General features: G+C 44.0%; 1 protein-coding gene and 1 long non-coding RNA gene across 4 annotated transcripts in view; one reads left to right on the top strand and one right to left on the bottom strand.

Annotated features, from left to right (window-relative positions):
• Positions 1-24,799, bottom strand: part of FBXO16 (F-box protein 16) — a 35,966-nt gene extending 11,167 nt beyond the window's left edge. Inside the window, exons 1-5 of the mRNA XM_059843142.1 lie at positions 24,684-24,799; positions 17,621-17,656; positions 5,981-6,187; positions 4,979-5,143; positions 2,906-3,111 (exon numbers count right to left, since the gene is read on the bottom strand). Of these exons, the coding sequence (XP_059699125.1) occupies positions 2,906-3,111; positions 4,979-5,143; positions 5,981-6,187; positions 17,621-17,656; positions 24,684-24,773 (704 nt within the window). The 5' untranslated portion in view covers positions 24,774-24,799. The remainder of the gene's footprint in view (positions 1-2,905; positions 3,112-4,978; positions 5,144-5,980; positions 6,188-17,620; positions 17,657-24,683) is intronic.
• LOC132325618 (uncharacterized) lies at positions 1,437-12,500 on the top strand. 3 transcript variants are annotated; one of them, XR_009485988.1, is made up of 3 exons: positions 1,437-1,625; positions 2,031-2,212; positions 8,749-12,500. It is a non-coding gene; the product is annotated as an uncharacterized LOC132325618 (long non-coding RNA). The 3 variants fall into 3 exon arrangements; XR_009485987.1 differs by lacking the exon at positions 8,749-12,500 and adding an exon at positions 5,931-6,628; XR_009485986.1 differs by lacking the exon at positions 8,749-12,500 and adding an exon at positions 4,393-5,921.
• Positions 24,800-27,596: the final 2,797 nt, after the last annotated feature.

Below are 27,596 nucleotides of genomic sequence, written 5' to 3'. Positions count from 1 at the left end.
CTACCCCTGGGTCCCTGGAAGTGTCCAAGGCCGGGTTGGATGGGGCTTGGAGCAGCCTGGGACAGTGGAAGGTGTCAGCGTTGAAACTGGATGAATTTTAATGTCTCTTTCCATCCAACCCATTCCGGAATTCCATGAACTCTGCCATTTAAATGTCAATATTTCACCTTGATGTGATGAGCAGCAGAGTCCTCCCCTCCCTTTGGACCAGAAAACAACTGCAGAGCGAGGTCGGGCTCCGAGGAGATTTTAACCAGGCCCAAGAGTTAGGAAAAACTTTTTTTTTTGGTTGATTACCTCTCAAATTCTGCAAAATCCAACCTGGAATTAGGGAGATTAACTTGGAGTCAGGCAGCAGCCAGTGACTCGTCTCACACCTTGCTTTGATGGTGGCGTCAGGTATTCCTTTGATGTGATCCTGTTTATTCACAAGGAATTCTCCACAGCTTCCTCGGCACTCAAATGGGAAAAAAGGTTTTGTTGGCTCGGGGACTCCCAGGCAAGGTGCTGGGCTAGGAGAGCTCCCTGCAGTCCTTTTCTCTCCACCATCCCTTTGGGTTTTTTTTCCTGAAGGAAACCCCCACCCCTGTTCCTTTCCAGACCGCAGCAAAAGCCGTTTCCCCTCCCGGATTCCCTTTGGCAAACGCCGGGAAATCGCTTCTGTTGTTGCAGGGTCTCGTTTTACAGCGATCTCCTTCCTCCTGACATCCATTTTACATGAGGAGATGTTGTTTTGCCCTTGAGCTCCTGGAATCCGGCTGATCTGAAGGAGAACCTCGAATCGCCGGCGGGGTGGGAGATTTTTATCTCGGGATTCTGTTCTGCCTTCCAAGCTCAGCCCTGGCCAGGCAGGGGCTGCCTGCGCTGAGGTGGATTCCTGGGAGGCTCCAAACCAAGGCTTGGCACCCCAAAGGGACACCAGGGTGGGGGTGACCTGCCACCCCCACCAAAACCTGGGGGACACTCAAGGTGGTGTCCCCCTGCTCCAGAGATCCAGCTGAAGAGCTGAATTCCCGTTCCCAAAAGGTGGAGAACACAACTCAGAGCCTCGGTGGGAGGATTTTTGGGAAGGCACAGCAACGTGTCCCTGGAAAATTAGAACCAGAACTTCCTTGTGGGAGTGGGAGGCTGGGTCAGCACCTGAAATGTACCACCTGTGCTGCTGAATAATCAGCACAGATGAGCCTGAGCAGCAGCAATTACCTGCAGCTTAAGGGATATTAAAGGCAGATCCTCAATAAATAGGCAAATCTCACAGAATTCCTCTCTCTCCTCGCAATAATCCTCTGTAATTGAGGATAAATGGCAGATTTGCAGGAACAGTTGGCATTAAAACATTCCCCACGAATGGAGACAGGCTGGGATCTCACTGGGGAGGGGCAAACAGGGAGTGTATTTATTATTTACTGTTTCATTATTTCGGGTGAATTGTTCTCACCTGGTTCCACTGCTCAACGCTGGGACAGGCGACTTTTAAACTCTTCAAACAAGGCTTGTGGCACTTTTTTCATGGCTCAGGAGAATCCTGAACCTCACAGAAGCAACACAAGAGAATCCTGAACCTCACAGAAACCTCTGGGAGCTGCTACACGAAACCATTGAGCGCAGCTGGAAAATAATGCCAGGTTTGTTTGCAGCAGGAAGCGTCCGGTGAAAATACTCAGTTAAAAACCTCAAAGAACACGACCCAAAAGTAGTGTTGGAGTTGGGAAACATCCCACAGAAAGAGGGTGAGGTGGAAACTGGGAAGCTCTTTGAAGTAGTGCAACATCCAAGGACCAGGGGACGCGGATTAAAACGTGATTCATAAAAGGCTTTTGCTCGGGGAGCTCCGTGGAACACCCCGGAGGAGCGGTGGGTTTGGGAAAGAGCTCCGAGAGTGCTTGGCCAAACAATCCCTGGCTGGGCTAATTCCTGAGCTGATTGTTCCTGGGTGCAGGGATAATCTTGGCTCTGTTTGGTATTTATTTAAACAAAACCTGGGTGCTTTTTGTCGTGGCTCTGTCGGTTCCCAAGGTTTTTGTTGGCAGGGCCCAGAGGAATCTCCTGCTCGGCGTGGCGAGCCCGTGGATTCCCACAGAAAATAGGGAATGCTCAAGAGGATCCATTGCCTTTTTGCCAGGCTTGGATTAATGGCAGCCTCACCCTTGTGACACCAGCTGGGCTGAGAAACATCAGAGGTGGCATTTCCGGGGATTCACATGAGGAAAGGGTTAGCTCTTCCCACAGGTCACTCCCACACTCTCCCTGGACTTGTTAATGCACAGAAAAGTGACCCTGGATCTAAGATTGGGAAAATCTCTGATGCCAGAGGTGACAAAGGAAAACCTGGGGCAGCTCTAACACAGATCCCTGTGCAAGCTCTGCTTTGAGAGGGAAATGCCTTTTTTTTTTTTTCCCACGTGGATAAACCTGGGAGCCCAGGAAGTGATGGATGCAGGCAGAGCAGACACAAATACCATTCATCACTTCCATGCTCTGACATCCTCTTACACCTGCCCTGCAATTCAATCATCCCAACCCCTCTCAGCCAGGAGATCCTCCGAGAGATAGAATTACATTTCATCACAATTAATTCATTCTTCCTCTGCCCCTGCGAAACCCACACATTCCTCTCAGCCTGGCAGCTTGCTTTAAAAAACTCTCCAACAAACCCCTGGCCTGATTCCTCCTGTTCCAGCTCTGTAACATCCCCCAGGAGTTCCACCCTGAACTCAGTTCTGGAAACAGAATAATTACACCAAAAGTCGTGCAGGCAGGACACAAAGCAGCGGCAGCTTCGGGCCAAAACCCAGCCAAAAAAAGCCAAAAAGAGCAGGAAAGTGGGTTTGCAACCAGAACAGGCAGAGGGATGTGGAAAATCTTGTTCCACAGGGAAAAAGGAGAAGAGGTGAAACGCTCTTACGCCTGCCTGGCCTGCTCGATGGGGTCGTGGTTGTCCAGGTAGTTGTAGCGGATGGTGTCCGTGGGCTTCCTGTCGGATGAACGCCAAGGAGGGAGCTCTTTTTTCCCCCTGCTCGTCCCCAGTCCTGCCACAGAAAGTTTCCTCTCTGGGACGTTGCTTTTTACTGGTTGCACATCGATAACTACGAACTCGTCCTTGGAAGGAGTCTAATTGGAGAGGTGGAAAGGAGAAAATGAGTTTTAGGCTGTGATGAAAATCAGATTGGGATGAATTTAGAGTTATAATCATTGGGGGTTAACTCAAAATTGGTCTCTGCGGGCTCCATTGTGGTCAGTGGACAGAAAGAGGCACCTTGGCAGTGCTTGTCACCACCCAAACCCTATGATCCATATTCAGATGAGCTGAGCTGCTGTTGAGCTGCATCAGCTTCTCTCTATCAACTACAGAGAGCCTGATTTAAAGGCAGACTTTGCTTTAAATGAAAGGGCTGAGCTTTGAATTCAGGCCAGGAGGATCCCAAAAAGATCACGAGGCAGAGGGGCTGGGAGCCAGAGCCCCCAGTTTTCCCAGTGGGGACAAACACCCGTGGAGGAGGTGTGATGGCTGGGCAGGCTACCTAGGACAGAGGCTAGTGAGAAAAATAAAACAATTATTTGTTAAAAAGGCCTTCCAAGGATACACCTTGGGCAGTGCAAGGGCCTGGCTAAGGCTGCACCAAGATGGACAATGGGTCACTGTTGGGTTAAGCCCTTTTCTGACCCAGGGATGGGGCAACTGAGAGGCAATTTAAAAACTTTTATTCTATTTTCAGTCTCATGTGAGGGGTGAGACAATACAGATGTTATAATTCACACCACCACAAGCAGAAGCCAACTATTTCTTTAATTAAAATACATGGTAAGTGTTTCTTAACCTATCAACTTTTACCACACCATACTGTAAATACCTCAAAACCAGTCATCTAAAATTACCCTTACTGGTCTTACTACAATGCGTCTTTCATAGTTCCATTTCTCTAAAGTATCCAGTCTTATTTGTAATGTTATCTTTTGAAACTTGTTTCTAGCTCCATTTCTCTCTCAACAATGTCTGTCCTGTTCCATGGCATTTCTAAGTCAGCATTTCTCATCTCAAAGTTTGCACACAGATGTGTGAGCCTTCTGTCAGGCTTTGAGAATTCTCTACAAATCCACTTCCCACAGGTCACGAGTTTTCACATTTTTATAAGTTTTGGGCCATTTGAATATTGGGGGTTAATGATTCAATTACAGCTTCAGGTAATGAAGCCACATCCTCCCAGTTTATTCCCATCAATTTACACTTTTTGGGGCCTGAAGCTACAAAGGTGAGCCTGGTTTTTGGGTTGGAAAAGGATTGTTTTGTCTAACTAAGCTGTGAGGAGAACTTGCTAACACTCAGTATTGAGTTAAACACTGCTGGAGCCCTGGATGCTGAGAATTTTAAACTTTCTGTGCTGAAACTCACAGACCCACAAGAGAACACTGGATTTGACCTGAGACCGTGGAGGAGGCTTCCAAAATTGAATGCTAGAACTGGGATTATGGCTGTGGAGTTTGAATAGAAGTGTGTGATATCACATGGTGGAAAACTTGGAGTTTACGGTTTTAGAATATAGAAATAAATACAAACAAGATGGAGGTTTTAGGGTGGTGGCTGGTCCTTCTTCACCTTCTTCTTCATGGGTTTGGGTGGTATTTTGTAATTGGACAGAAAAATCCAGATTGTGGAATTTGAGTGATTATCGGGTTAAAAGTGAAAATAATTTAGGAGTCATTTCTTAATTGGATAGTTTAGCCTCAAAAGCCCTTGTAGAGAAAGACAGTCAGCCATTTTGTAGCTTGTTAGTGAAACCCTGCAGAACTCGCTGCCTGTGAGACTGCAACACGGATAATAAAAAATAAACATTTGAGTCTGAACTCAAAATAAAATCTCCAGCGCTTCAATCCCAACCTTGACGGAGGCAGAGGAAAGAAGTCAGAGAATGGGCACTAAAGCAGTACAGGAAGTGGGAAATCTGGAAGCTGAGGCCGAAGGCAGCAGCTGGGGGTGTACCTTGGGCCTGGTGAGGCGCAGCTCCCTCACCATCTCGATGTAGTGTTTCTTCCAGACGCCCTGCTCGAAGGGCGTGGGGCAGAAGTTGAGGAGCCACCCGAAGCGCAGGCACTTCAGCATCCACAGCTGGTCCAGCTCTGACAGGTACTTCCAGTGCCAGCTCACCTGTGAATGAATTCCCAGCCGCCTGGAAACTTGGGGGTTTAAAGCATCCCAAGATTTTGGATATAATTCCCACATCATCTTAAATGAATTGAATTCTTCTGTGTTGTTAATGCTCCATTTAAACCTTTGATTAAAGCATTTAGACCTTTCAAGGCCTTCATGATGGAGGGTCCTTCCAACTCAAGATATTCTGTGAGTCTAAGGAATTTTCTAACCTGCTGTCACGGAAAGTTGCAGTTGCATCCACGTTACTAAAGCAAGGATAAGCCATGCTGAGATTATTATATATTCTTAAATAACACGGAATATTACATTAGCACAGTAATAATGTCACTGAAAACTGACTTCTTAATTTAAAACCACTCTGGGCATCATCTCACAGCATTTCAGATTTTTGGAGTCTTAATCATTTTGTTCCAAAGCCCATCTGGAATTTTCTGCTTCTCCACATCCAACACTTGACCTTCAGGCATTTTAAAGGATCAAGTGTTGCTCTTTGCAAAAGCACAAGCCAAAATCTCTCCAAGAACTAAGGGCTCTGCACACAGTGCAAGGTATTTTAGAAGAATGTGATTTTTAGGAGTACCAGGCTTCCTTTCTGGGAATAATCAGCCCTGAAAATGCCACTTTTAAAATGCTTTAGAACTGAGCATTTAAAATTACTCATCAATTCCATGAATCTTGGCCAATCTGGCTTAATTTAGGATCCGAGGAACGAGCATCACTAAGCATTCACCTAAGCCTTCACCAAAAATCAGTGTTTTCCTTTTCTTGTTTTTTTTTTTAGCTTCTTTGTCCTGGCTTTGTGAAGCCCAGGCAGGTGGTGGCTTTTTTTACCTGTGCACATCGACAGAGGCTCCGTGGATCCAGGAAAGAAAAGATGTACAAGGACAGGACTCGAGGGAGCCTTGTGGTAAAATCGATGGCCTCGGTGGGAACTCGGGCCTGGAGCTGCTTGGCACAGAACTTCTGCTGGGACAGGGAGCAGCGTTCCAGCAGGTCCACCAGGATCCTCCTCCTCTGGCCATCTGTCCACTTGTCAAACTGAAGGGAAAAAAACCCCAATAAATGAGGAGTTTCGGGTGCAGAAAAACCAGAAATTCAGCTTCTTAAAATAAAGTGAGGTGAGGGAAAGCACAGGAGCAGCAGCTTGTGGTGACTCACTCTGAGGGAACAGAGCGCTGGGAACAAATGGAGAGGCTACATGAAAAGAAACTCTGAAGCCACAGAATGATTTCTAATCCTCAAAGGATCCAGGATGGCCTAGGCCAGGACTAACTAATTTTTCTGGGACCAGCTTCCCTCAGGGAAAGGAGGAGACTCAGATGGGATTTTACAGGAACAGGCCCCAATGATGAATTCATCTCTGATTCCTTCTTCCCCGACACTTCCTAATCCTGAAAGGATCCAGGATGGCCTAGGCCAGGACTAAGTCAGGCTCCTGGGACTGGCTTCCCTCACGGAAAGGAAGGGACTCAGATGGGATTTTACCCATCTGAGTGATGAATTTATCTCTGATTCCTTCTCCCCTGACACTTCCTAATCCTGAAAGGATCCAGGATGGCCTAGGCCAGGACTAAGTCATTCTCCTGGGACCCACTCTGAGCCTTGGTTTCCCTCATGGAAAGGAGGTGACTCAGATGGGTGTTTACAGGAGCGGGCCCCAATGATGAATTCATCTCTGATTCCTTCTCTCCTGATGTTTTCTAGTCCTCAAAAGATCCAGGATGGCCTAGGCCAGGACTCGCTCACGCTCCTGGGACTGGCTTCCCTCACAAAAAGGAAGGGACTCAGATGGGTTTTTACTCATCTGAGCAGGCCCCAGTGATGAATTCATCTCTGATTCCTTCTCCCCTGACACTTCCACAGCCCCCACTGCTGCACTCTCAGAGTGCCTCACAATTTCTGAAGGATTTTTTCCTCACAATCTCCCCACACGTGCTACAAGGAGCGACGCAGAGGGAAAACAAAACGAGGAAAAATCCACAATGGCAACAGAGTCAGGAAGATTTTTCCACAGCTGAGGGCAGGTAGCTAAAGAGGAGGATTGAATCTGTGTGGGAGGAATTCAGGGAAGCTTTGCAGAGCTGGGCAAACAGGGTGGGAATGACACAAGGGCCTGGCAGCAGCCATGTCCTGGGAGGAGACAACCTCAGCCCCACAAATGGCTCAAATTGTCCCCACAAATGGCTCAAATGGCTCAAATCTGGCTCCAAACCTGCAGCCCCGGTGGCAGCAGGGAGGAGAAGCCCTGGGATGGTGGTGGCCACGGGCAGGAGCAGCAGGAATTCCCAGTGGGAAGGGCGGGATGGTTGGAGAGGGTTTTCCTCAGGGGAAATGTGGATTGCACTTCATCCTGTCTTACCAGAGTGTGTGGAGATGGGACAAGGGGAAGTGTGGGGTTATATTTCTTCTAATTATTTAATTTTTTTTTTTTTTTGGTTAAGGTCAGGATTACATGTGTGAGATGGTATTTCTTGTTCAGACTCGGATGTTTATTAGTTCTTATTTATATTACAGTCTCACAAAACTGGGAGTTCTACAGCGCTACGCTTTAACAAACTAAAAATGGAGTTGTAGATCTCTCTCTACAAAGCTTTTTAAGGATAAACTGTTTAATTAAGAAATTATGCTTAAATTATTTTTACTTTTAACTTAATAGCTAACTACCTGTGGCCTGCAATGTGGATTTTTTTATCTAATTACACTTTACCACTCAAACCCATGAAAAAGAAGGTGAAGAAGGATTACTTTCCACCCTAAAACCTCTATCTTGCTATATATAAATTGCTATATTCTAAAACTTTAAATTATAAGTTTTCTACCATGTGATACCACACACTTCTATTCAAACTCCACACCCATAATCCCAGTTCTAGAATTTAATTTTGGAAGCTTTCTCCTTGGCCTCAGGTGAAATGCAATGTTCTCTTGGGGGTCAAGAAAATCTAAAATTCTCAGCATCCAAAGTTCCAACATTGAAAGGTTTTAAACTCAAAGAGGAGAGGTTTAGGTGGGGTATTAGGGAGAAATCCTTCCCAGTAGGGTGGGGAGGCCCTGGAATGGAATTCCCAGAGAAGCTGTGGCTGCTCCTTGGTCCCTGGAATGTCCAAGGCCAGGCTGGAGCTGCCTGGGATTGCAGAAGGTGTCCCTGCCATGACAGGAGGTGGAATGGGATGAGCTTTCAGTCCTTTGTTAAATGTGACCCTCAAAAACGAAATATAAAACTAAAACTACAAATACAATTATAAATATAAATGTAAATATAAATATACATATAAATATATCTATAAATATAAAATTTTAAAAAGAAAGGGTTTTTTTATTATTATGGGTAAAGAAATAGTTTAATGTCTAGTGTCGCTTCTTTTCCCTGTCAGAACAAAATCAGGAACAGAATTGGAAAGGAAAATTAGAAATGCTGATTTTTTTTCCCCCTCTGCTTCCTCCCCACCCCGCATCTATGCTCAAATGGAGGACTGGCAGAATAATACTTTAAAATGTACTGTGCAGATGAAGGCAATTGAGAAGCATTTTCTTTCCTGATCATTTTTGAAGAACTCCTTCTTTATTTATTCATTTATTTTCCTTTGGATGAATTCCAGTGCTGGAGAACAAACTCCAGGAAGCAAATAGCTCTTCTCCTCCTCACCAACACCTCTGCAAGCCCTTCAAGAAGGTCAGGATGAAGAGAGTGTGGGATTGGCATTCCTGAGATTCTGGAGAGATGAAAACCCAAAGAGAAAAAGCTCCCTGCTTTTCAGACACCGTGAATTAAGGAATATTCCCTTTTTTTTAATCCCTGTTTTTCATACACCTTTCAATTCTAATGATGCTGAGCAGGGTGTTAAGGGAAAACTGAAGGAGAACCTGGGGATTTAGGACTGAGAAATGTTCCCTGAGAATAAAATCAAAGATGTACCAGAGAGGGACAGAGGAGGTTCTGCCTGTCCCCTCCTCACCCTCGGCTGGAAATCAAAGGTTTGAAACCCCTTGGAATTGAAGATTTCCTCTGTCACAGGACGGGGGAAAACTTCTGCTCGCCATCCCTGATCCCAGCCCCATCCTCTGCTCGTTAAAACAATCCCCGAGCACCAATTTGCGCTGATCAATTTCTGTGTGAGCTCCGGAGAGGAGCGAGTAGCTGGCTCGGTCTCTTCCACATCAAGAGATTAAGTGAACCAGTCAAAACAAATCCAGCTTCACTTCCCAGCAGACGGAAGAGCTGCTCCTTTTTAACCCTTCCCACCCTGCCGTGCCTTTCCCAGGGGGGGAATTCCTTCCATCATCCTCAGCCTGCCTTTAAACTCCATTTAAACCAGCACCGGGAGCACTGGGTATTTTTATTATTATAGGTAAATAAATAATTTAATGTCCAACATCCCTTCTTTTCCGTGTCAGAATGAAATTAGGAACAGAATTCAAAAAGCAGATTAGAAATGCAGATTTTTTTTTTCCCACCCCAAATCTATGCTCGAATGGATTTCCTTCCCACCCAGCAGCAGCAGCAGCAGCAGCCAAAGGGTTAAATTGGCACGATTTGTCTCTTTTCCAGCATTAACGAGTCCCCATCCCACATTTGGCTGCTTCTTGCACAGCTCCTGCCCTTGGATGCGATTACAGCCGCCCAACCAGTCGGACTGGATTCCCCTCGCTTCTCCTTCGCTCTCCCCGCAGCTTTCCCCCTCGCCGGGGCCTTCCCCACCACAACAATGTCACCGCGGGGACTGGGTGACATCAGGCCGAGCTGGATCGGTTTGCAGTTCATCCCTGAGTGCACACGCACAAATACCAGGCTGGCATCAGGAGAGGCCCCTCTGCTGCTGCTGGCTCCAGCTGGAGAGGGACAGGGCCCAGGTGGGGATCCCTGTGCTTGCAAAATTAGGAGTGGGTTCTCCAGAAGACAAACAAGGTTCCCCTCCTGTTGGAACCTGTTGGAAGCCTGGATGCTGAGAATTTTAAACTTCCTGTGCTAAAAGGCACAGACCCGCAAAAGAACACTGCATTTTTCCAAAATTAGTTAATAAAATTGGGATTATGAGGCTGTAGTTGGGTAGAGGTGTGTGATATCACAAGGTAGAAAAGTTAGGGTTTAGGGTTTTAGGATATAGAAATAAAGATGCAGCAAGATGGAGGTTTTATGGTGGAGACAGGTTATTTTTCTTTACCTTCTACTTCCAAATTTGTTTGGAATTATGTGTCTGTAGTTGGGTAGAGGTGTGTGATATCACAAGGTATAAAACTTAGAGCTTAGGGTTTTAGGATGTGGAAATAAAGATGAAGCAAGATGGAGGTTTTAGGGTGGAGACAGGTCATTCTTCTTCACCTTCTTCTTCCAAACTTGATTGGGGTTATGAGTCTGTAGTTGGGTAGAGGTGTGTGATATCACGAGGTGGAAAACTTAGAGTTTAGGGTTTTAGAATACAGAAATAAAGATGAAACAAGATGGAGGTTTTATGGTGGAGACAGGTCACTCTTCTTCACCTTCTCCTTCCAAATTTGATCAATAAAATTGGGGTTATGAGTGTGTAGTTGGTTAGAGGTATGTAATATCACGAGGTGGAAAAGTTAGAGTTCAGGGTTTTAGGATGTAGGAAAAAAGACGAAGCAAGATGGAGGTTTTATGATGGAGACAGGTCATTCTTCTTCACCTTCTCCTTCCAAATTTGATCAATAAAATTGGGATTACGAGTGTGTAGTTGGTTAGAGGTGTGTGATATCACAAGGTATAAAACTTAGTGTTTAGGGTTTTAGAATATAGAAATAAAGATGAAGCAAGATGGAGGTTTTAGGGTGGAGACAGGTCACTCTTCTTTACCTTCTACTTCCAAATTTGATTGGAATTATGTGTCTGTAGTTGGGTAGAGGTGTGTGATATCACAAGGTAGAAAAGTTAGGGTTTAGGGTTTTAGGATATAGAAATAAAGATGAAGCAAGATGGAGGTTTTATGGTGGAGACAGGTCATTCTTCTTCACCTTCTCCTTCCAAATTTGATCAATAAAATTGGGATTATGAGTGTGTAGTTGGTTAGAGGTGTGTGATATCACAAGGTAGAAAAGTTAGAGTTTAGGATTTTAGGATGTAGGAAAAAAGATGAAACAAGATGGAGGTTTTAGGGTGGAGACAGGTCATTCTTCTTCACCTTCTTCTTCCAAACTTGATTGGGGTTATGAGTCTGTAGTTGGGTAGAGGTGTGTGATATCATGAGGTGGAAAACTTAGAGTTTAGGGTTTTAGAATACAGAAATAAAGATGCAGCAAGATGGAGGTTTTATGGTGGAGACAGGTCATTCTTCTTCCCCTTCTCCTTCCAAATTTGATCAATAAAATTGGGATTATGAGTGTGTAGTTGGTTAGAGGTGTGTAATATCACAAGGTGGAAAACTTTGAGTTTAGTGTTTTAGGATATAGAAATAAAGATGCAGCAAGATGGAGGTTTTATGGTGGAGACAGGTCACTCTTCACCTTCTCCTTCCAAAATTGACTGGGGTTATGAGTCTGTAGTTGGGTAGAGGTGTGTGATATCGTGAGGTGGAAAAGTTAGAGTTTAGGGTTTTAGGATGTGGAAATAAAGATGAAGCAAGATGGAGGTTTTAGGGTGGAGACAGGTCATTCTTCTTCACCTTCTCCTTCCAAAATTGATTTGGGTTATGAGTCTGTAGTTGGTTAGAGGTGTGTGATATCACAAGGTAGAAAAATTAGAGTTTAGGGTTTTAGGATGTAGAAAAAAAGATGATGCAAGATGGAGGTTTTATGGTGGAGACAGGTCATTCTTCTTCACCTTCTCCTTCCAAATTTGATTGGAATTATGAGTCTGTAGTTGGGTAGAGGTGTGTGATATCACGAGGTGGAAAACTTAGAGTTTAGGATTTTAGAATGTAGGAAAAAAGATGATGCAAGATGGAGGTTTTAGGCTGGAGACAGGTCATTCTTCTTCACCTTTTCCTTCCAAAATTGATTAATAAAATTTGGATTATGAGTCTGTAGTTGTTTAGAGGTGTGTAATATCATGAGGTAGAAAAGTTAGAGTTTAGGGTTTTAGGATGTGGAAATAAAGATGAAGCAAGATGGAGGTTTTAGGGTGGAGACAGGTCATTCTTCTTCACCTTCTCCTTCCTTCTTCTTCATGGGTTTGGGTGGTATTTTGTAATTGGACAAAAAATCTGCAATGTGAACTTTGAAGGATCAATTATTGAGTTAAAAGGGAAAATAATCTAAGTCTCATTTCTTAATTAGATAGTTGAATCTTAAAAGACCTTATAACAAGAAATAGTTAATAATTTTATACCTTACTAATAAAAGACTACAAAACTCACAATAATAAAACTGTAACACTAATAAAAACAATAAACACAAACTATTGTCTCATATACCTTCAATCCTAACCCCAACAAAAATTTAAAAAACAAACAAAAACCCCACAGGAATGCAGGGCACAGAGAATATTTCTCTGCCTGTCCTGAGAACTCCTAAACCCCACGAGAGCACTGCTTTTCACCTTTGTCCCCAAAGAAAACTTCCAAAACTTTGGGATAAACGAGGATCTACGAGTGTGTAAAAAAGAGAGTAGTAGTGTTTATCACAGGGTGAAAAACTCAAGAGTTTTTGGTTTTTAGTCTAGAAGCAGATAGAAGATTTTGAGCATTGTCTAATCTTCTTGTTCATCTACTCCATTTTCTACAGTATTAGTAGCACAAAGTGCTTAGTTAGAAAGGCAATGCAATTATGACATAAACAGACAAATAATTAGTTTTTTGTAGAAAAGTAGAAATAAAATACGTTCTAAAAGTTAATTAGACAAAATAGGTTTAAAAGACCTTGAACCTGTGTGCCTTGTGACTTTTTTGATACCTTTCTCTTTATACACTAAATCTAATATATAAACAACTGTTAATAAAAGAAAATAAACAACAACCTAAAACCCCAAAAACCCAAAAGTCCCATTCATCTCTCAATCCTCATACAAAACTTTATCAAAGTCTCCCCACCAAGAGAACCTCAAGAGAGATTTTCACACCCTCTCTCCCCAGCCATCCTCTCCCAGTCCTGCTGAAAGGATTTTTTGGAGAGCCAGGAGGTGGCTGAGAAGGTGAGAAGCAGACAAGGCACCTGATATCCATAAAAAACCTCAATCCACCCAAGCAAATCCCAAAATATCTCTGCTGCCAAGCAGCTCCTGCTCAGCAGTTTGGAACTCTTCCCTGCAGGATCTCTCTGGTTTCAGCAGTTTGGAACTCTTCCCCCCAGGATCTGTTTGGTTTCAGCAGTTTGGAACTCTTCCCCCAGGATCTCTTTGGTTTCAGCAGTTTGGAACTCTTCCCCCAGGATCTCTTTGGTTTCAGCAGTTTGGAACTCTTCCCTGCAGGATCTGTTTGGTTTCAGCAGTTTGGAACTCTTCCCCCCAGGATCTCTCAGGTTTCAGCAGTTTGGAACTCTTCCCCCCAGGATCTCTTTGGTTTCAGCAGTTTGGAACTCTTCCCCCAGGATCTCTTTGGTTTCAGCAGTTTGGAACTCTTCCCCCCAGGATCTCTTTGGTTTCAGCAGTTTGGAACTCTTCCCCCTGGGATCTCTTTGGTTTCAGCAGTTTGGAACTCTTCCCCCCGGGATCTGTTTGGTTTCAGCAGTTTGGAACTCTTCCCTGCAGGATCTCTTTGATTTCAGCAGTTTGGAACTCTTCCCCCAGGATCTCTTTGATTTCAGCAGTTTGGAACTCTTCCCCCCAGGATCTCTTTGGTTTCAGCAGTTAGGAACTCTTCCCCCCAGGATCTGTTTGGTTTCATGAGTTTAGAACTCTTCCCCCCAGGATCTGTTTGGTTTCAGCAGTTTGGAACTCTTCCCCCCAGGATCTGTTTGGTTTCAGCAGTTTGGAACTCTTCCCCCCAGGATCTCTTTGGTTTCAGCAGTTTGGAACTCTTCCCTGCAGGATCTGTTTGGTTTCAGCAGTTTGGAACTCTTCCCCCAAGGATCTGTTTGGTTTCAGCAGTTAGGAACTCTTCCCCCTGGGATCTGTTTGGTTTCAGCAGTTTGGAACTCTTCCCCCAAGGATCTGTTTGGTTTCAGCAGTTTGGAACTCTTCCCCAGGATCTCTCTGGTTTCAGCAGTTAGGAACTCTTCCCCCAGGATCTGTTTGGTTTCAGCAGTTTGGAACTCTTCCCTGCAGGATCTCTTAGGTTTCACTTTTGCCTCTGCAGTTGCACCAAGAAACCTGAGATTTTACAGGAGAATCATGGAAAGATTTGGGTTGGAAGGACCTTGAAGCTCCAAGCCCTGTCCATCCAGGAGCTGACCCCATGGCAGGTGACATTGCAATGGCTCCTACTTGTCACCAGGCCACTTCCCTTCCTCAGAGTCTTCCCAGGAATTTCCTCTTGGAAATGAGGCTTGGATCAACCTGGGAGAGTGGAAGGTGTGGAATGAGGAGCTTTAAGGTCCCTTCCACCCCAAATGTTTCTGTGATTCCCCTGTAAAATGTCAGCTTTATTTGTTTGATAGGGTGGTAAAAGTGAAAACCAGGCCAGGGACAGTCCTGCCACAGGAAGGCCAATTATTGTCAGCAGATTTTGGGGCAGTGTTCTCGTGCTCTGCTGCAGTGTGAACAGAGATGGCTCCTGTAGGAAATGTAGAGAACTTTTTTTCTAGAGAAATAAAACTATGAGAAATGCATTCACAAAGAGTAATTTTAGAGGATTAGCTTTAAAACATTTACAACACAGTGTGGCAAAAGCTACTAGGCCAAGAAACACTTATAATAATTAAAATTAAGAAATAGTTAATTTCTGATTGTGATGTCAGGAGTTATAATGTCTGTATTGTCTCACCCTTCACATGAGACTGAAAATAGAATGAAAGTTTTTAAATGCCTCTCAGTTTCCTCATCTCTAAGTCAGGAAAGAGCATAATCCAGCAGCCCCAAGAACATGGGCACCACCCTGGAGGAGTGTCCCTCGCCTGGAAGGGCTCAGCTCCACACAGAGAGGTGACATGAGGAGAAGCAAGAGCTTAAATCACAGAATCATCTGGGTTGGAAAACACCTCCAAGACCATCAAGTCCCACCTGTGACTGATCCCCACCTTGTCACCAGCCCAGAGCGCTGAGTGCCACATCCAGTCCTTCCCTGGGGATTCCAAACCTCCCTGATCAGCCCCTGACCCCCCTTTCCAGGGAGAAATTCCTCCTGATGTCCAGCCTGACCCTCCCTGAGGCTGTTTCCTCTTGTCCTGTCCTTTATTCCCTGGATAAAGGGAAGAAAGGATTTTTCCTGCCTGGCTGCACCCTCCTGTCAGGTGCACAGAAACAGAAATTAAATCCCTTCAGGTCACCTCATTCCTTGTTTCTCAACCTGTGTTTTAAGGACCACAACACCCTGGGAGACATCAAAGATGTCCTGTGGCACCAGCGGGGAAAAGAAAACCAAAAAGAAAATGTAAATCCCTGGATGCATGCAAGTAAAATCAGCAAGAATTAAATAAGCAACGAGCACCTGGAGTTTAATCCAATCTTTTTTTGGAAAACCAAATAAAGGGAAACCACTGTGGCAAGGCCACAGGAGGAGTTTCCTGTTCTGCTTTTGCAGGAGGTTGGATGCTCCTTCCGTGGAAAAAGCTGAGGGACACTGATCTGGTTCACCTCCTGCCACAAGGCAGGATCTGCTCTCCCTAAACCACTCCTGGCAGCGTTTGTGGAACCTCAGAAGTCTCCAGATTCCACCCTCAATCCCCAGGCAAGCTGTTCCAGCAGGGAATTCTCTGCAGCACTGGATTTTGCTCATGTCTAAATCGTGTCTCCACAACTGCAAGATGAGCTCAGGATCTCCTGCCCTCTCCAAAGCGAGCTCAGGGATCAGATCACTCCCTTCCTCTTTTTTGACATCCTTTGTGTTTCATTAAAATATGTTTTTCCACCTCTTCTCCACCTTCCCTGCAGCACAGGGATGTTCTCCATGTTTTCTGGACCTGCTCTCTCCTCTGACTTGTTCCCAGCTTTCCCAAAATGCAGGGAGCAGAGCTGGGAGTGACTCTGCCTTTGGGGTATTTCCCTTTATTTCAGACACTCTCAGCCTATATCCAGTTTGTGATCCACCCTCATTCCCAGTGGTTTTTTCTGCAGAGCTGCTGCATCCTCAGATTCTCTCAGATGTGAAGTTTTTGGGTGTCACTCTTTCATGCAGCACTTTTCCCTCGCCCTTATCTGGCTGCAGACCCTTCCAGCCTGATTTCTAAACCCCCTAACAAAATTCTAAAATTCAGGAAAACCCCTAAAATTCTAAAATTCAGGAAACCCCTCCAAGCTTGGCATTGTCTGCAGATAGAATCCAGGAATCATCAAGGTTGGAAAAGCTTTCAGATCATCGAGTCCAACCATTAAATGAGGATTTTTTTTTTTCCATTCCATCACCTGGATCTTGCTGAAAATGCTCAACAGGAGTTAGGACAGGCTTCAGCCTTCCAGTTTGAGAATAAATCCTTTACAGCTGCCCTGAGTGTGATCCCAGCCAGGAATCCCAAGCTCCAGCAGCTCCCTTTAGTCCAAATTTCCCGAGACCGCTTGGAGAAGGTCATGGGAGCCAACGTGGAAAATCCAGCCCGGAGCACTGAGCTTTCTCCCCGTGCTTCCTTTCACACAGCCCCAGGCTTGGTGGGGACTGGAGAGCAGCTTTTGTGCTTCCTTTCCTTGGAATGCTGGGTGGCAGGAGCACGAGGAGGAAATCAGCTCTGCAGGAGCCTCCTGAGAGCTGCTGATCCAGTGTCATGGGAAGGGTGAGAAATGTGACCTTTCCGAGATGACTCAGCACTTGTCAGAGTGCTTGGAGGAAGGCTCTTCCCAGATTTTGGCATTTTTTAGACATCCAGCAATTTCCAAGAGATGGGTTTTATGTTTTCCACTTGCTGCCTGTCCCATTAAAAGCTGGTTTTTGAACAATAACCCTTCAATTATTTCATTTCCTTGGTATCCCTGAAATCCCTTTTTTTAAATTATTGACAGATTATTTCCTATAAAGACAAACAATCCTTAAAATCAAAATATTTGCCTGTAAAGATCATCTGAGATGCAAAAAAGAAATTTCACGGGGCAGCTTATTGAGCACAAATAATAATCAGTTCCAACCCAAACCAACCTCTGTGTGCACTTGGTAGATAAAATGTCATTTATTACAGATTTCAAAGAGCCTCCAGCAGGCCATGGAAGCATCTGAACATCCAGCATCTGCTTTGAAGACTTCACAGACATTTCCTGGGGTTTTTTAATCTCATTTCAGCTCATTCCAAGGATGGAATATGATTTCCCAACTTCAAAACTTACAGAATGTGGGAACTGAGGGAACTGACACCTTTACTCTCCTCAAAAGCAGAGCGGTCACATCAGGGAAAGTGAATCCTGTTTTCCAAAGAGGAGAAATTTTACATTCCCATGAGATAAACTCCTGATCACTTCCAAAATCTGCCTGTAGCAAATATTTATTTAAAGAGGAAATTTACCCATTTTCCAAGCAGGGCTCTTCTTTCTTCAAATACCTATAAAACACACACAAAAAAAGAAAATTGAGTATTTAGAGGGGACTCAGTACGTGCTGAGAAAAATCCAGCTTGAAAAACAATCCACAAGATATCAAGGGAATCGCTCAATGGATGATTTTGGAAAAAAATGATGGAGATCTTTAATCCAAAGTCCCTGGTAGGATCAGCTAAAGGAGTAGCTCAGGCATGTCCATGAGTTTTGTGCATTTTATTGGATGGATATTCCAGAACCTCCCTAAACATCAGGTTCTCCACTTCCTTAATCATTCCCAAATCCCTGTACTGGATTTATTCCATAAATCCATTTTTTTTAATTTGGATATTTCCATATTTTATATGGATCTACTCCATAAATCCATGAATTTCTTGTACTGAGGAGCCCAGAAATGGGCCCAGAATTCCAGACCTTTCCTGTGGAGAGGGAAAGAATCCACATCCCTTCTCCTGCCACCTACACTCTTCCCTTGATTGTTCCTTGGCCATCCTGTTGGGAATTTATCACCCCTGCACTCCTGGAACCTCCTGGATGTGATGCCACATCCCTGGAAGTGTCCAAGGCCTGGCTGGATGGGGCTTGGAGCAGCTTGGGATAGTGGGAGGTGTCAAGGTTGGAATTGGATGAGCTTTAAGGTCCCTTCCAGCACAAAATATCCAGGGATTAGGAGGCCACAACCTCTCTGGGAAATCTCAGGGTCTCCCCACCCTCCCAGCCAGGAATTCCTTCTCCATATCCCATCTAAATCTCCCCTTTCCCAGTGGAAGCCATTCCCTGTGTCCTGTCCCTCCATCCCCTGTCCCAAGTCCCTCTCCAGCTCTCCTGGAGCCCCTTCAGGCTCTGGAAGGGGCTCCAAGATCTCCCTGCATCCTTCCCTTCTCCAGCTGAACATTCCCAGCTCTCCCAGCAGCTCTGCTGGTTTCCCAACCCCAAACTTCTCCAGGACAAACCCCCCAGAACGGATCAGCTCAGCTCCAAGGCTCACCAGATCCAGTCCCAGCATGGGAAGAAGATCAGGGATCGCCATAATCCAGGTTTTTCCTGGCTGATTCCCTGCCTAAACCAGGGCTGGATCCAGCCTTTAGATCTTTAGGCCCTGGAAGGGACTCTGAGCTCTCCCTGGATCCTTCCCTTCTCCAGGTGAACACCCAGAGCTCCTGGAAGGGCTCTGAGGGTCGTTTTCTTCTCCAGGTGAACATTCCCAGTCCCTGGAAGGGGCTCTGAGCTCTCCCTGGATCCTTCTCTTCTCCAGGCTGGACATTTCCAGCTCCTGGGATGGCTCTGAGGGTTCTTTTCTTCTCCAGATGAACATTTCCAGCTCCTGGGACGGCTCTGAGGAGTTCCTGGATCCTTCTCTTCTCCAGGCTGGACTCACCAAGCTCCTGGAAGGACTCTGAGGGTCCTTCTCTTTTCCAGATGAACATTTCCAGCTCCTGAAAGGGGCTCTGAGGTCTCCCTGGATCCTTCTCTTTTCCAGGTCATCACCCAAAGCTCCTGGAAGGGCTCTGAGGTGTTCCTGGATCCTTCCCTTCTCCAGGGGAACACCCAAAGCTCCTGGAAGGGCTCTGAGGAGTTCCTGGATCCTTCCCTTCTCCAGGGGAACACCCAAACCTCCTGGAAGGGGCTCTGAGGAGTTCCTGGATCCTTCTCTTCTCCAGGGGAACAACCAAAGCTCCTGGAAGGGCTCTGAGGAGTTCCTGGATCCTTCTCTTCTCCAGGGGAACAACCAAAGCTCCTGGAAGAGCTCTGAGGATCCTTTTCTTCTCCAGGTGAGCATTTCCAGCTCCTGGAAGGGGCTCTGAGCTCTCCCTGGATCCTTCTCTTCTCCAGGGGAACACCCAAAGCTCTCCCAGCCTGGATCCATGGGAATTCTTCTCTCCTGGACACGCAGTGATGGGAGGTGCCCCAAAAGCTGAACTTCCCTCCTCTTTAATTCAGAAATTCCATTAATCCTGACTTGGAGGCACCAGGTGCCTGAAATCCTGCACGGATTCAATCCCAACTCAGCAAACCCTTCAGGAATGGGCTGCCAAGAGCAGCCTTTGTTCCCCGGCCACTTTGCAGTGACAGCTCCCACCGAGGACGATCCGTATCAAAATCCAGAGGAGGATTTCTGATCTTGACCTTTATCCATAGGGAGCCGGACCCCAAAGCTCCAACACGTGGCTCCCCACCACCACAAACCCGCCTTCAACCCTCGGGATGGTGATCTGGGAAGTGAGGGAATGCTGGAAGTGATTTTTCCAGCAGACAGATCAAAGAGGAAGGGAGGGGAAAGCCGGGCTTAAAACCGCGCATAAAACGGCGATTAAACGGAAAAGAAAACCACGCTCGATCATTATGAACTGCGGACGGGCTCTTGCTCTGAGATGGCTCCTGCAGAGAGGGACATTATCAGTGCTGATGTCTGCTGCAGCAGCTGACAGCTTCAGCTCTATCTCTCCCAGCAGGAGAGTCTCTGGCGAGGGCTGGAAAATGACATTTCTTTTATTTGCGCCTTGACAGTTATTATTTGCTAAATTTGCCTGAGGGACGTTGGAAAAACAGACGGGAAAAAACCCCAAAAAAACCAACAAACCTAACAAGCTGAACTTGGAAAAAGGATTTGCCCCAAGGAAGTGATGAATAGTCAGAGATCTGAGATTTGGGTTGGAGGATTCCGGGGAGGAGGGAGCTGTTGATGGTCTTTGATCAAAGAGAGACGCGGATTTGCTTTCAGCATTCTTGGAGACACATCTGAGCTGAGGCTCTCCCAAAGTTCTGCCTCTCCAGGCACTTGGGAGCGTTTATTAGCAACACAATGCCCCAAATTTGGTGTAATAATCAAGCCCATGTCCTCTGCTCCAAGGCCTTGGAGCTACACCCGTGGAGAGCTCTGGTGACGAGGGCTCTGGTGTCGAGTGACCCCGAGGTGTTGGAAATTCTCTTTTTCCCAGCCCCGAGAGTGAAGAAGAAGTCAGGATTCCTTGGCTCTGGTTCTGCTCTTATCCATAACACTGTCTTTCTGACCCGCTGAGGTCTGTCTGGCAGGTTGGGTTGAGGCACACTGACCGCCCTTGGGGCAGTGTTAGACTAAAAACTACCTGTACTTTATTTACAATCATTTTCCAGTACCTGTCACCTATGTTAGACACTTGGTCTCTACTTTAAACCAATCCTAAAGTGCCACCATCACCCAGAAGATGGAGGCTAGGAAGAAGGAGAAGAGGGGCAGGACATGCCCAGATTCCCATCTTGCCTCTTGAGCCCCCATTCTAAACACCCCAAAATTCTACTTTTTCACCCCATGATAAATTCACTATCATTCTACTCAAACCCTTGTGGCTTGTAAATCCTCACACAAAGTTGGGAATTGTTTCCATGGGTTAAAATCAAAGGCTCAGGTGTCTGTGACTCTGTGCCAAGGTCTCTGAGCCCCCTGCCAGAGTCTCGAGTCCTCCAGGACAGACAGAGGGATGTCCGGGGTTCCGATACCCCAGGATGATTTTGGAATCTGCTGCCTCACATCCACGGCTTCCGGGGGTTTAAAGATGCTCAAGTGGCTGGAAAATCCCTCCATCCTTCTCTGCAAATGCCTCTGGAGGCTCTTCTGCCTCTGACCTGAATTCCTGCCCAAATCCTCCCCCAAATTCCTGTCCTTCCGGGATGGAGTCTGCAGGGAGCTCCATCTCCTGCCACTGCTTCATCCTCACCTGCAGCATCACCCTGGAGTGTCTGGGATTTCATCCCTGGCTTTGTGACCCTGAACAATTTGGGATTTCCTGATTCCTCCTCCTTGACTTTGCCTCGTCCCTGCTGGTGATCCTGCCTTCAAACCATGGGATCATGGAATGGTTTGGCTGGGAAGGGACCTTAAAGCTCATCCAGTTCCACCCCTGACACCTTCCACCATCCCAGGCTGCTCCAACCTGGCCTTGGACACTTCCAGGGATCCGGGGGCAGCCACAGCTTCTCTGAGTTGGGATTAAATCCATGCAGGATTTCTGGCACCTGGTGCCTCCAAGTCAGGATTAATGGAATTTCTGAATTAAAGAGGTGGGGAAATTCAGCTTCTGGGGCACCTCCCATCACTGCGTGTCCAGGAGAGAAGAATTCCCATGGATCCAGGCTGGGAGAGCTGGGGGTGCTCACCAGGAGAAGGGAAGGATCCAGGAACTCCTCAGAGCCCCTTCCAGGGCCTAAAGGGGCTCCAGGAGAGCTGGAGAAAGATTTGGAACAAGGGATGGAGGGACAGGAGACAGGGAATGGCTTCCTACTGCCACAGGGCAGGGATGGATGGGATATTAGGAAGGAATTCCTGGCTGTGACCCTGGAAGAGAATTCCCAGAGAAGCTGTCACTGCCTCTGGATCCCTGGAAGTGTCCAAGGCCAGGCTGGAGCACCCTGGGATGGTGGAAGTTGGGTTGGAACAAGGTGGGATTTATGTTTCTCCCACCCCAAACCATTCTGGAATTCTGTGCTGAGTGAACTCCGGCCACGTTTGAAAATCCAGGGAAATCTACAGGAGCTACCAAAGGAGCACCCCCAGAATGACCCAAAATTTGTCAAGCAGCAAATTTAGGACGCCACAAATTCCCAGCTCTGCTCCTAACCCTGGAATTTTGACTTTTCCACCTCGGATCAGCTCTGAATTCCACCACTGTTCTGATGAGTTCATTTCCCACCCATCCCCTCCCACCTCTCCCTGCTTTTTCCACCCCTTCCATCCATAAATTCCCATTCCTTCCATCCATAAATTCCTCCTTGGGCTGCCTCCCAGCAGTGCAGACACGTGACTGCACAAAAATGGCACCTTCAGCTTCCCCAGCTCCCCAGAAATACCTCAGGAACATCTCCTGACTCTCAACATCACCTCTCATTTTAGTGCAGCTAGTTTTAATTCTGTAATTATTTATTTTTGCCACAGAGCAGCATAGGAATATTAAAAAAAAAAAAGGAATTTTTTGGCCAGGTCAGTGGTTTAAAACCTGGATCAGAAACAAGGAAATATCTTTTGTTATTATGAATTTCTGAGAATCTTCAAGGTTGGTAAAGACCTCCAAGGTCGTCGAGTCCCACCATTAATCCAGCACCACATTCCCCGTGTGCCAAAGGCCCTTCTGCTTCATTTTTTCATTTTTTAATATGAATTTCTGCTTTTTTTTTGGATATTCTGCTTTATTCCTCCCTACCTGCAACGTCACCAAGCACTGGATTATTCAACAATCCCATATTAATCCCTAAAAGTTTTGCTGCAGCTCAATCCAACTGCCTGAAGAGCAGAGGATTAAAAAAAAAAAAAAGTGGGAAAAGGTGGGAAAATTTATTTTTTAAAATTTTTTTTTTAAATTTCTGGTTAGGTCATGCTTTATTCCACAGCGATTTGTATCTGCAGAAATAATTCTGGGAGGGTTTAGGGAACATCCAAACGATTCAAAGGCTGGAGGATTTGCCAGGTTGAAAGGACTTCAAAGAGCTCAATCTCTTCATTTATCAGAAAGAAAAGAAATTCAGGTGTTGGCTTGAAGTGGGGTAAAAGTCCTTCCACAGGGGAACGGCTGGAAACCAGGAGTTGAATTAGGGAGAGAAGGAAAAATCCAATTAATTGGAATGTCGGGTATCCAGAGGTTCATCTTTTTATGGTGTGAGGGATTTGTCAGGAGAAAATGAGGAGGAAAGTGAAATTGTAATTTTTTAAGGAATGACAGTCCCTCACCCTGCCCTAAAAAGCAGGATTTGGGGACTTTCAGCAAAAAAAATCCACCTTCTTTTTTTTTAAAGCTATTGATTTGGTAAAATAGCAGGATTTAAATCAAAAACTTGTTAGATTTAAATAGGTAAATCAGAATTTTCCCTCTTTTGGTGTTAAATTTTATATATATTTATGTATCATAAAGATTTTATAGAGATTTTAGATTTATTTTATATATTTTTATTTTAAATTTTATATATCTTTATATATCATAAACATTTTATATAGATTTTATTTTAGATTTATTTTATTTTTTTATATTTTTTATTTTAAATTTTCTATATCTTTATATATCATAAACATTTTATATAGATTTTATTTTAGATTTATTTTATTTTTTAATATTTTTATTTTCAATTTTATATATCTTTATATATCATAAACATTTTATATAGATTTTATTTTAGATTTATTTTATTTATTTATATTTTTTATTTTAAATTTTATATATCTTTATATATAATAAAGATTTTCTATAGATTTTATTTTATTATTTTAAATATTTTTATTTTCAATTTTATATATCTTTATATATAATAAAGATTTTCTGTAGATTTTATTTTAGATTAATTTGATATTTTTAATATTTTTATTCTAAATTTTATATCTCTATATATTACAAAGACTTTATATAGATTTTATTTTAGAGTTATTTTATCTATTTTTTTTAATTTTAGATTTTATATATCTTTATATATAATAAGGATTTATATCGATTTTCTTTTAGATTTATTTTATAATTTTAAACATTTTTATTTTAGATTTTGTATATCTCTATATGTCATGAAGATTTTATATTTTTATTTTGAATTTTATATTTCTTTATATATCGTAAAGATTTATATTGAGTTTATTTTAAATTTATTTTACATTTTTAATATATTTTTAATTTTAAATTTTATATATATTTATATATCATAAAGATTTATATAGATTTTATTTTAGATTTATTTTGCATTTTAATATATTTTTAATTTTAAATTTTATATATATTTATATATCACAAAGATGTTATATAGATTTTATTTTAGATTTATTTTAGATTTTTTATCTCTTTATATTTGACATATCTCCATGTTCTTATTCCATTTCCCATGACCCCCACGGGGAAAAATTAAATTTTCTCAGGCTTGGGAATTGGTGGAATTTCGGATTTTGAGACTTTTCCAAACTAACTGGACCCGATCCCGAGGGAAAAAATCCTCGAGCTGGCTTTGCCTTGAGGGCTTGGCCTGGATGATCCTGGTGAGCTCAGGAATTCTGGGATTCCCTGGATTTTGGGGTTTTTGGGAACTTGCCTTGTCGTTCATGAGCCGATGGTTCAGGGGAGTCCAGGAGCTGCGGAGGGGCTTGGAGCCATCCGGGAATTTGGGAGCTGCAAATGCCATGAGTGGGGTGGGGCCTCCTTCAGCTGGGGGCTGCAAATGGGAAAAAGGGGGGAAAAAGGGAATTTTAGTGAGGGATCCCATGGAACAGAGGTGGGGTTATCCCTGTGCCATTCTTTGGTTTTATGGGAAAATGGAATTTTAGTGAGGGATCCACTGGAACAGAGGTGGGGTTATCCCTGTGCCATTCTTTGGTTTTATGGGAAAATGGAATTTTAGTGAAGGATCCCATGGAACAGAGGTGGGGTTATCCCTGTGCCATTCTTTGGTTATATGGGAAAATGGAATTTTAGTGAAGGATCCCATGGAACAGAGGTGGGGTTATCCCTGTGCCATTCTTTGGTTTTATGGGAAAATGGAATTTTAGTGAGGGATCCCATGGAACAGAGGTGGGGTTATCCCTCTGACATTCCTTTGGTTTTATGGGAAAATGGAATTTTAGTGAGGGATCCCATGGAACAGAGGTGGGGTTATCCCTCTGACATTCCTTTGGTTTTATGGGAAAATGGAATTTTAGTGAGGGATCCCATGGAACAGAGGTGGGGTTATCCCTGTGCTGTTCTTTGGTTTTATGGGAAAATGGAATTTTAGTGAGGGATCCACTGGAACAAAGATGAGCATTATCCCTGTGCCATTCATTAGTTTTTATGGGAAAATGGAATTTTAGTGAGGGATCCCATGGAACAGAGGTGGGGTTATCCCTCTGACATTCCTTTGGTTTTATGGGAAAATGGAATTTTAGTGAGGGATCCCATGGAACAGAGGTGGGGTTATCCCTGTGCCATTCTTTGGTTTTATGGGAAAATGGAATTTTAGTGAGGGATCCCATGGAACAGAGGTGGGGTTATCCCTGTGCCATTCCTTTGGTTTTATGGGAAAATGGAATTTTAGTGAGGGATCCAATGGAACAGAGGTGGGGTTATCCCTCTGACATTCCTTTGGTTTTATGGGAAAATGGAATTTTAGTGAGGGATCCCGTGGAACAGAGGTGGGGTTATCCCTGTGCCATTCTTTGGTTTTATGGGAAAATGGAATTTTAGTGAGGGATCCACTAGATCAGAGGTGGGGTTATCCCTGTGCCATCCTTTGGTTTTATGGGAAAATGGAATTTTAGTGAGGGATCCCATGGAACAGAGGTGGGGTTATCCCTCTGACATTCCTTTGGTTTTATGGGAAAATGGAATTTTAGTGAGGGATCCAATGGAACAGAGGTGGGGTTATCCCTCTGACATTCCTTTGGTTTTATGGGAAAATGGAATTTTAGTGAGGGATCCCATGCAACAGAGGTGGGGTTATCCCTGTGCCATTCTTTGGTCTTATGGGAAAATGGAATTTTAGTGAGGGATCCCATGGGACAGAGGTGGGGTTATCCCTGTGCTGTTCCTTCATTTTCATGGGAAAAGCTTTAATTTTAATTAAAAACTCCCATGAATTCATAGAACAAACATGAATGTTATCACTGAACCATTCCTTCATTTTCGTAGGAAAAATAGAATTTTAACGAGGGATCCAATGGAACAAAGATGGGCGTTATCCCTGAGCCATTCCTTCATTTTCTTGGGAAAAAATAGAATTTTAACAAGGGATCCAATGGAACAAAGGTGGGCGTTATTCCTGAGCCATTCATTAATTTTCTTGGGAAAAAATAGAATTTTAACGAGGGATCCAGTGGAACAAGGATGGGCGTTATCCCTGTGCCATTGAGTAGTTTTTATGGGAAAAACTGAATTTTCAGAAGGAATTCAGTGATTTCATGGAAGAAAGCTGAACGTTATCCCTGAGCCATTCCTTGTTTTTCTTGGGAAAAAATAGAATTTTTAACAAGGAATCCAATGACTCTATAGAATATCTATGGGCGTTATCCCTGTGCCATTCCTTCATTTTTGTGGGAAAAACAGAATTTTAACAAGGAATCCAATGGAACAAAGAAGGGCGTTATCCCTGTGCCATTCCCTCATTTTATTGGGAAAAATTAGATTTTAACAAGGAATCCAATGGAACAAAGATGGGTGTTATCCCTGTGCCATTCCTTCGTTTTCATGGGAAAAACCATAATTTTAATTAAAAACTCCCATGAATTCATAGAACAAACATGAATGTTATCACTGAACCATTCCTTCATTTTCATGGAAAAATAGAATTTTAACGAGGGATCCAATGGAATAAAGGTGGGCGTTATCCCTGAGCCATTCCTTCATTTTCTTGGGAAAAAATAGAATTTTAATGAGGAAAAAAATTCAATTTTAACGAGGGATCCAGTGGAACAAAGATGGGCGTTATCCCTGTGCTGTTCATTAATTTTCTTGGGAAAAAATAGAATTTTAACGAGGGATCCAGTGGAACAAGGATGGGCGTTATCCCTGTGCCATTGATTAGTTTTTATGGGAAAAACTGAATTTTCAGAAGGAATTCAGTGATTTCATGGAAGAAAGCTGAACGTTATCCCTGAGCCATTCCTTGTTTTTCTTGGGAAAAATAAGAATTTTTAACAAGGAATCCAATGACTCTATAGAATATCTATGGGCGTTATCCCTGTGCCATTCCTTCATTTTTGTGGGAAAAACAGAATTTTAACAAGGAATCCAATGGAACAAAGGTGGGCGTTATCCCTGTGCCATTCCTCCATTTTCTTGGGAAAAATAGAATTTTAACAAGGAATCCAGTGATGCCATAGAACAAAGATGGGCATTATCACTGAACCATTCCTTCATTTTCATGGAAAAATTAGATTTTAACAAGGAATCCAATGGTACAAAGATGGGTGTTATCCCTGTGCCATTCCTTCGTTTTCATGGGAAAAACCATAATTTTAATTAAAAACTCCCA

The sequence above is a fragment of the Haemorhous mexicanus genome, chromosome 3, assembly GCF_027477595.1.
Source record: "Haemorhous mexicanus isolate bHaeMex1 chromosome 3, bHaeMex1.pri, whole genome shotgun sequence".
Classification (NCBI taxonomy): domain Eukaryota; kingdom Metazoa; phylum Chordata; class Aves; order Passeriformes; family Fringillidae; genus Haemorhous; species Haemorhous mexicanus.
The sequence above is the reverse complement of the archived record's forward strand: the minus strand, read 5'-3'. Positions and strand labels throughout refer to the sequence as shown.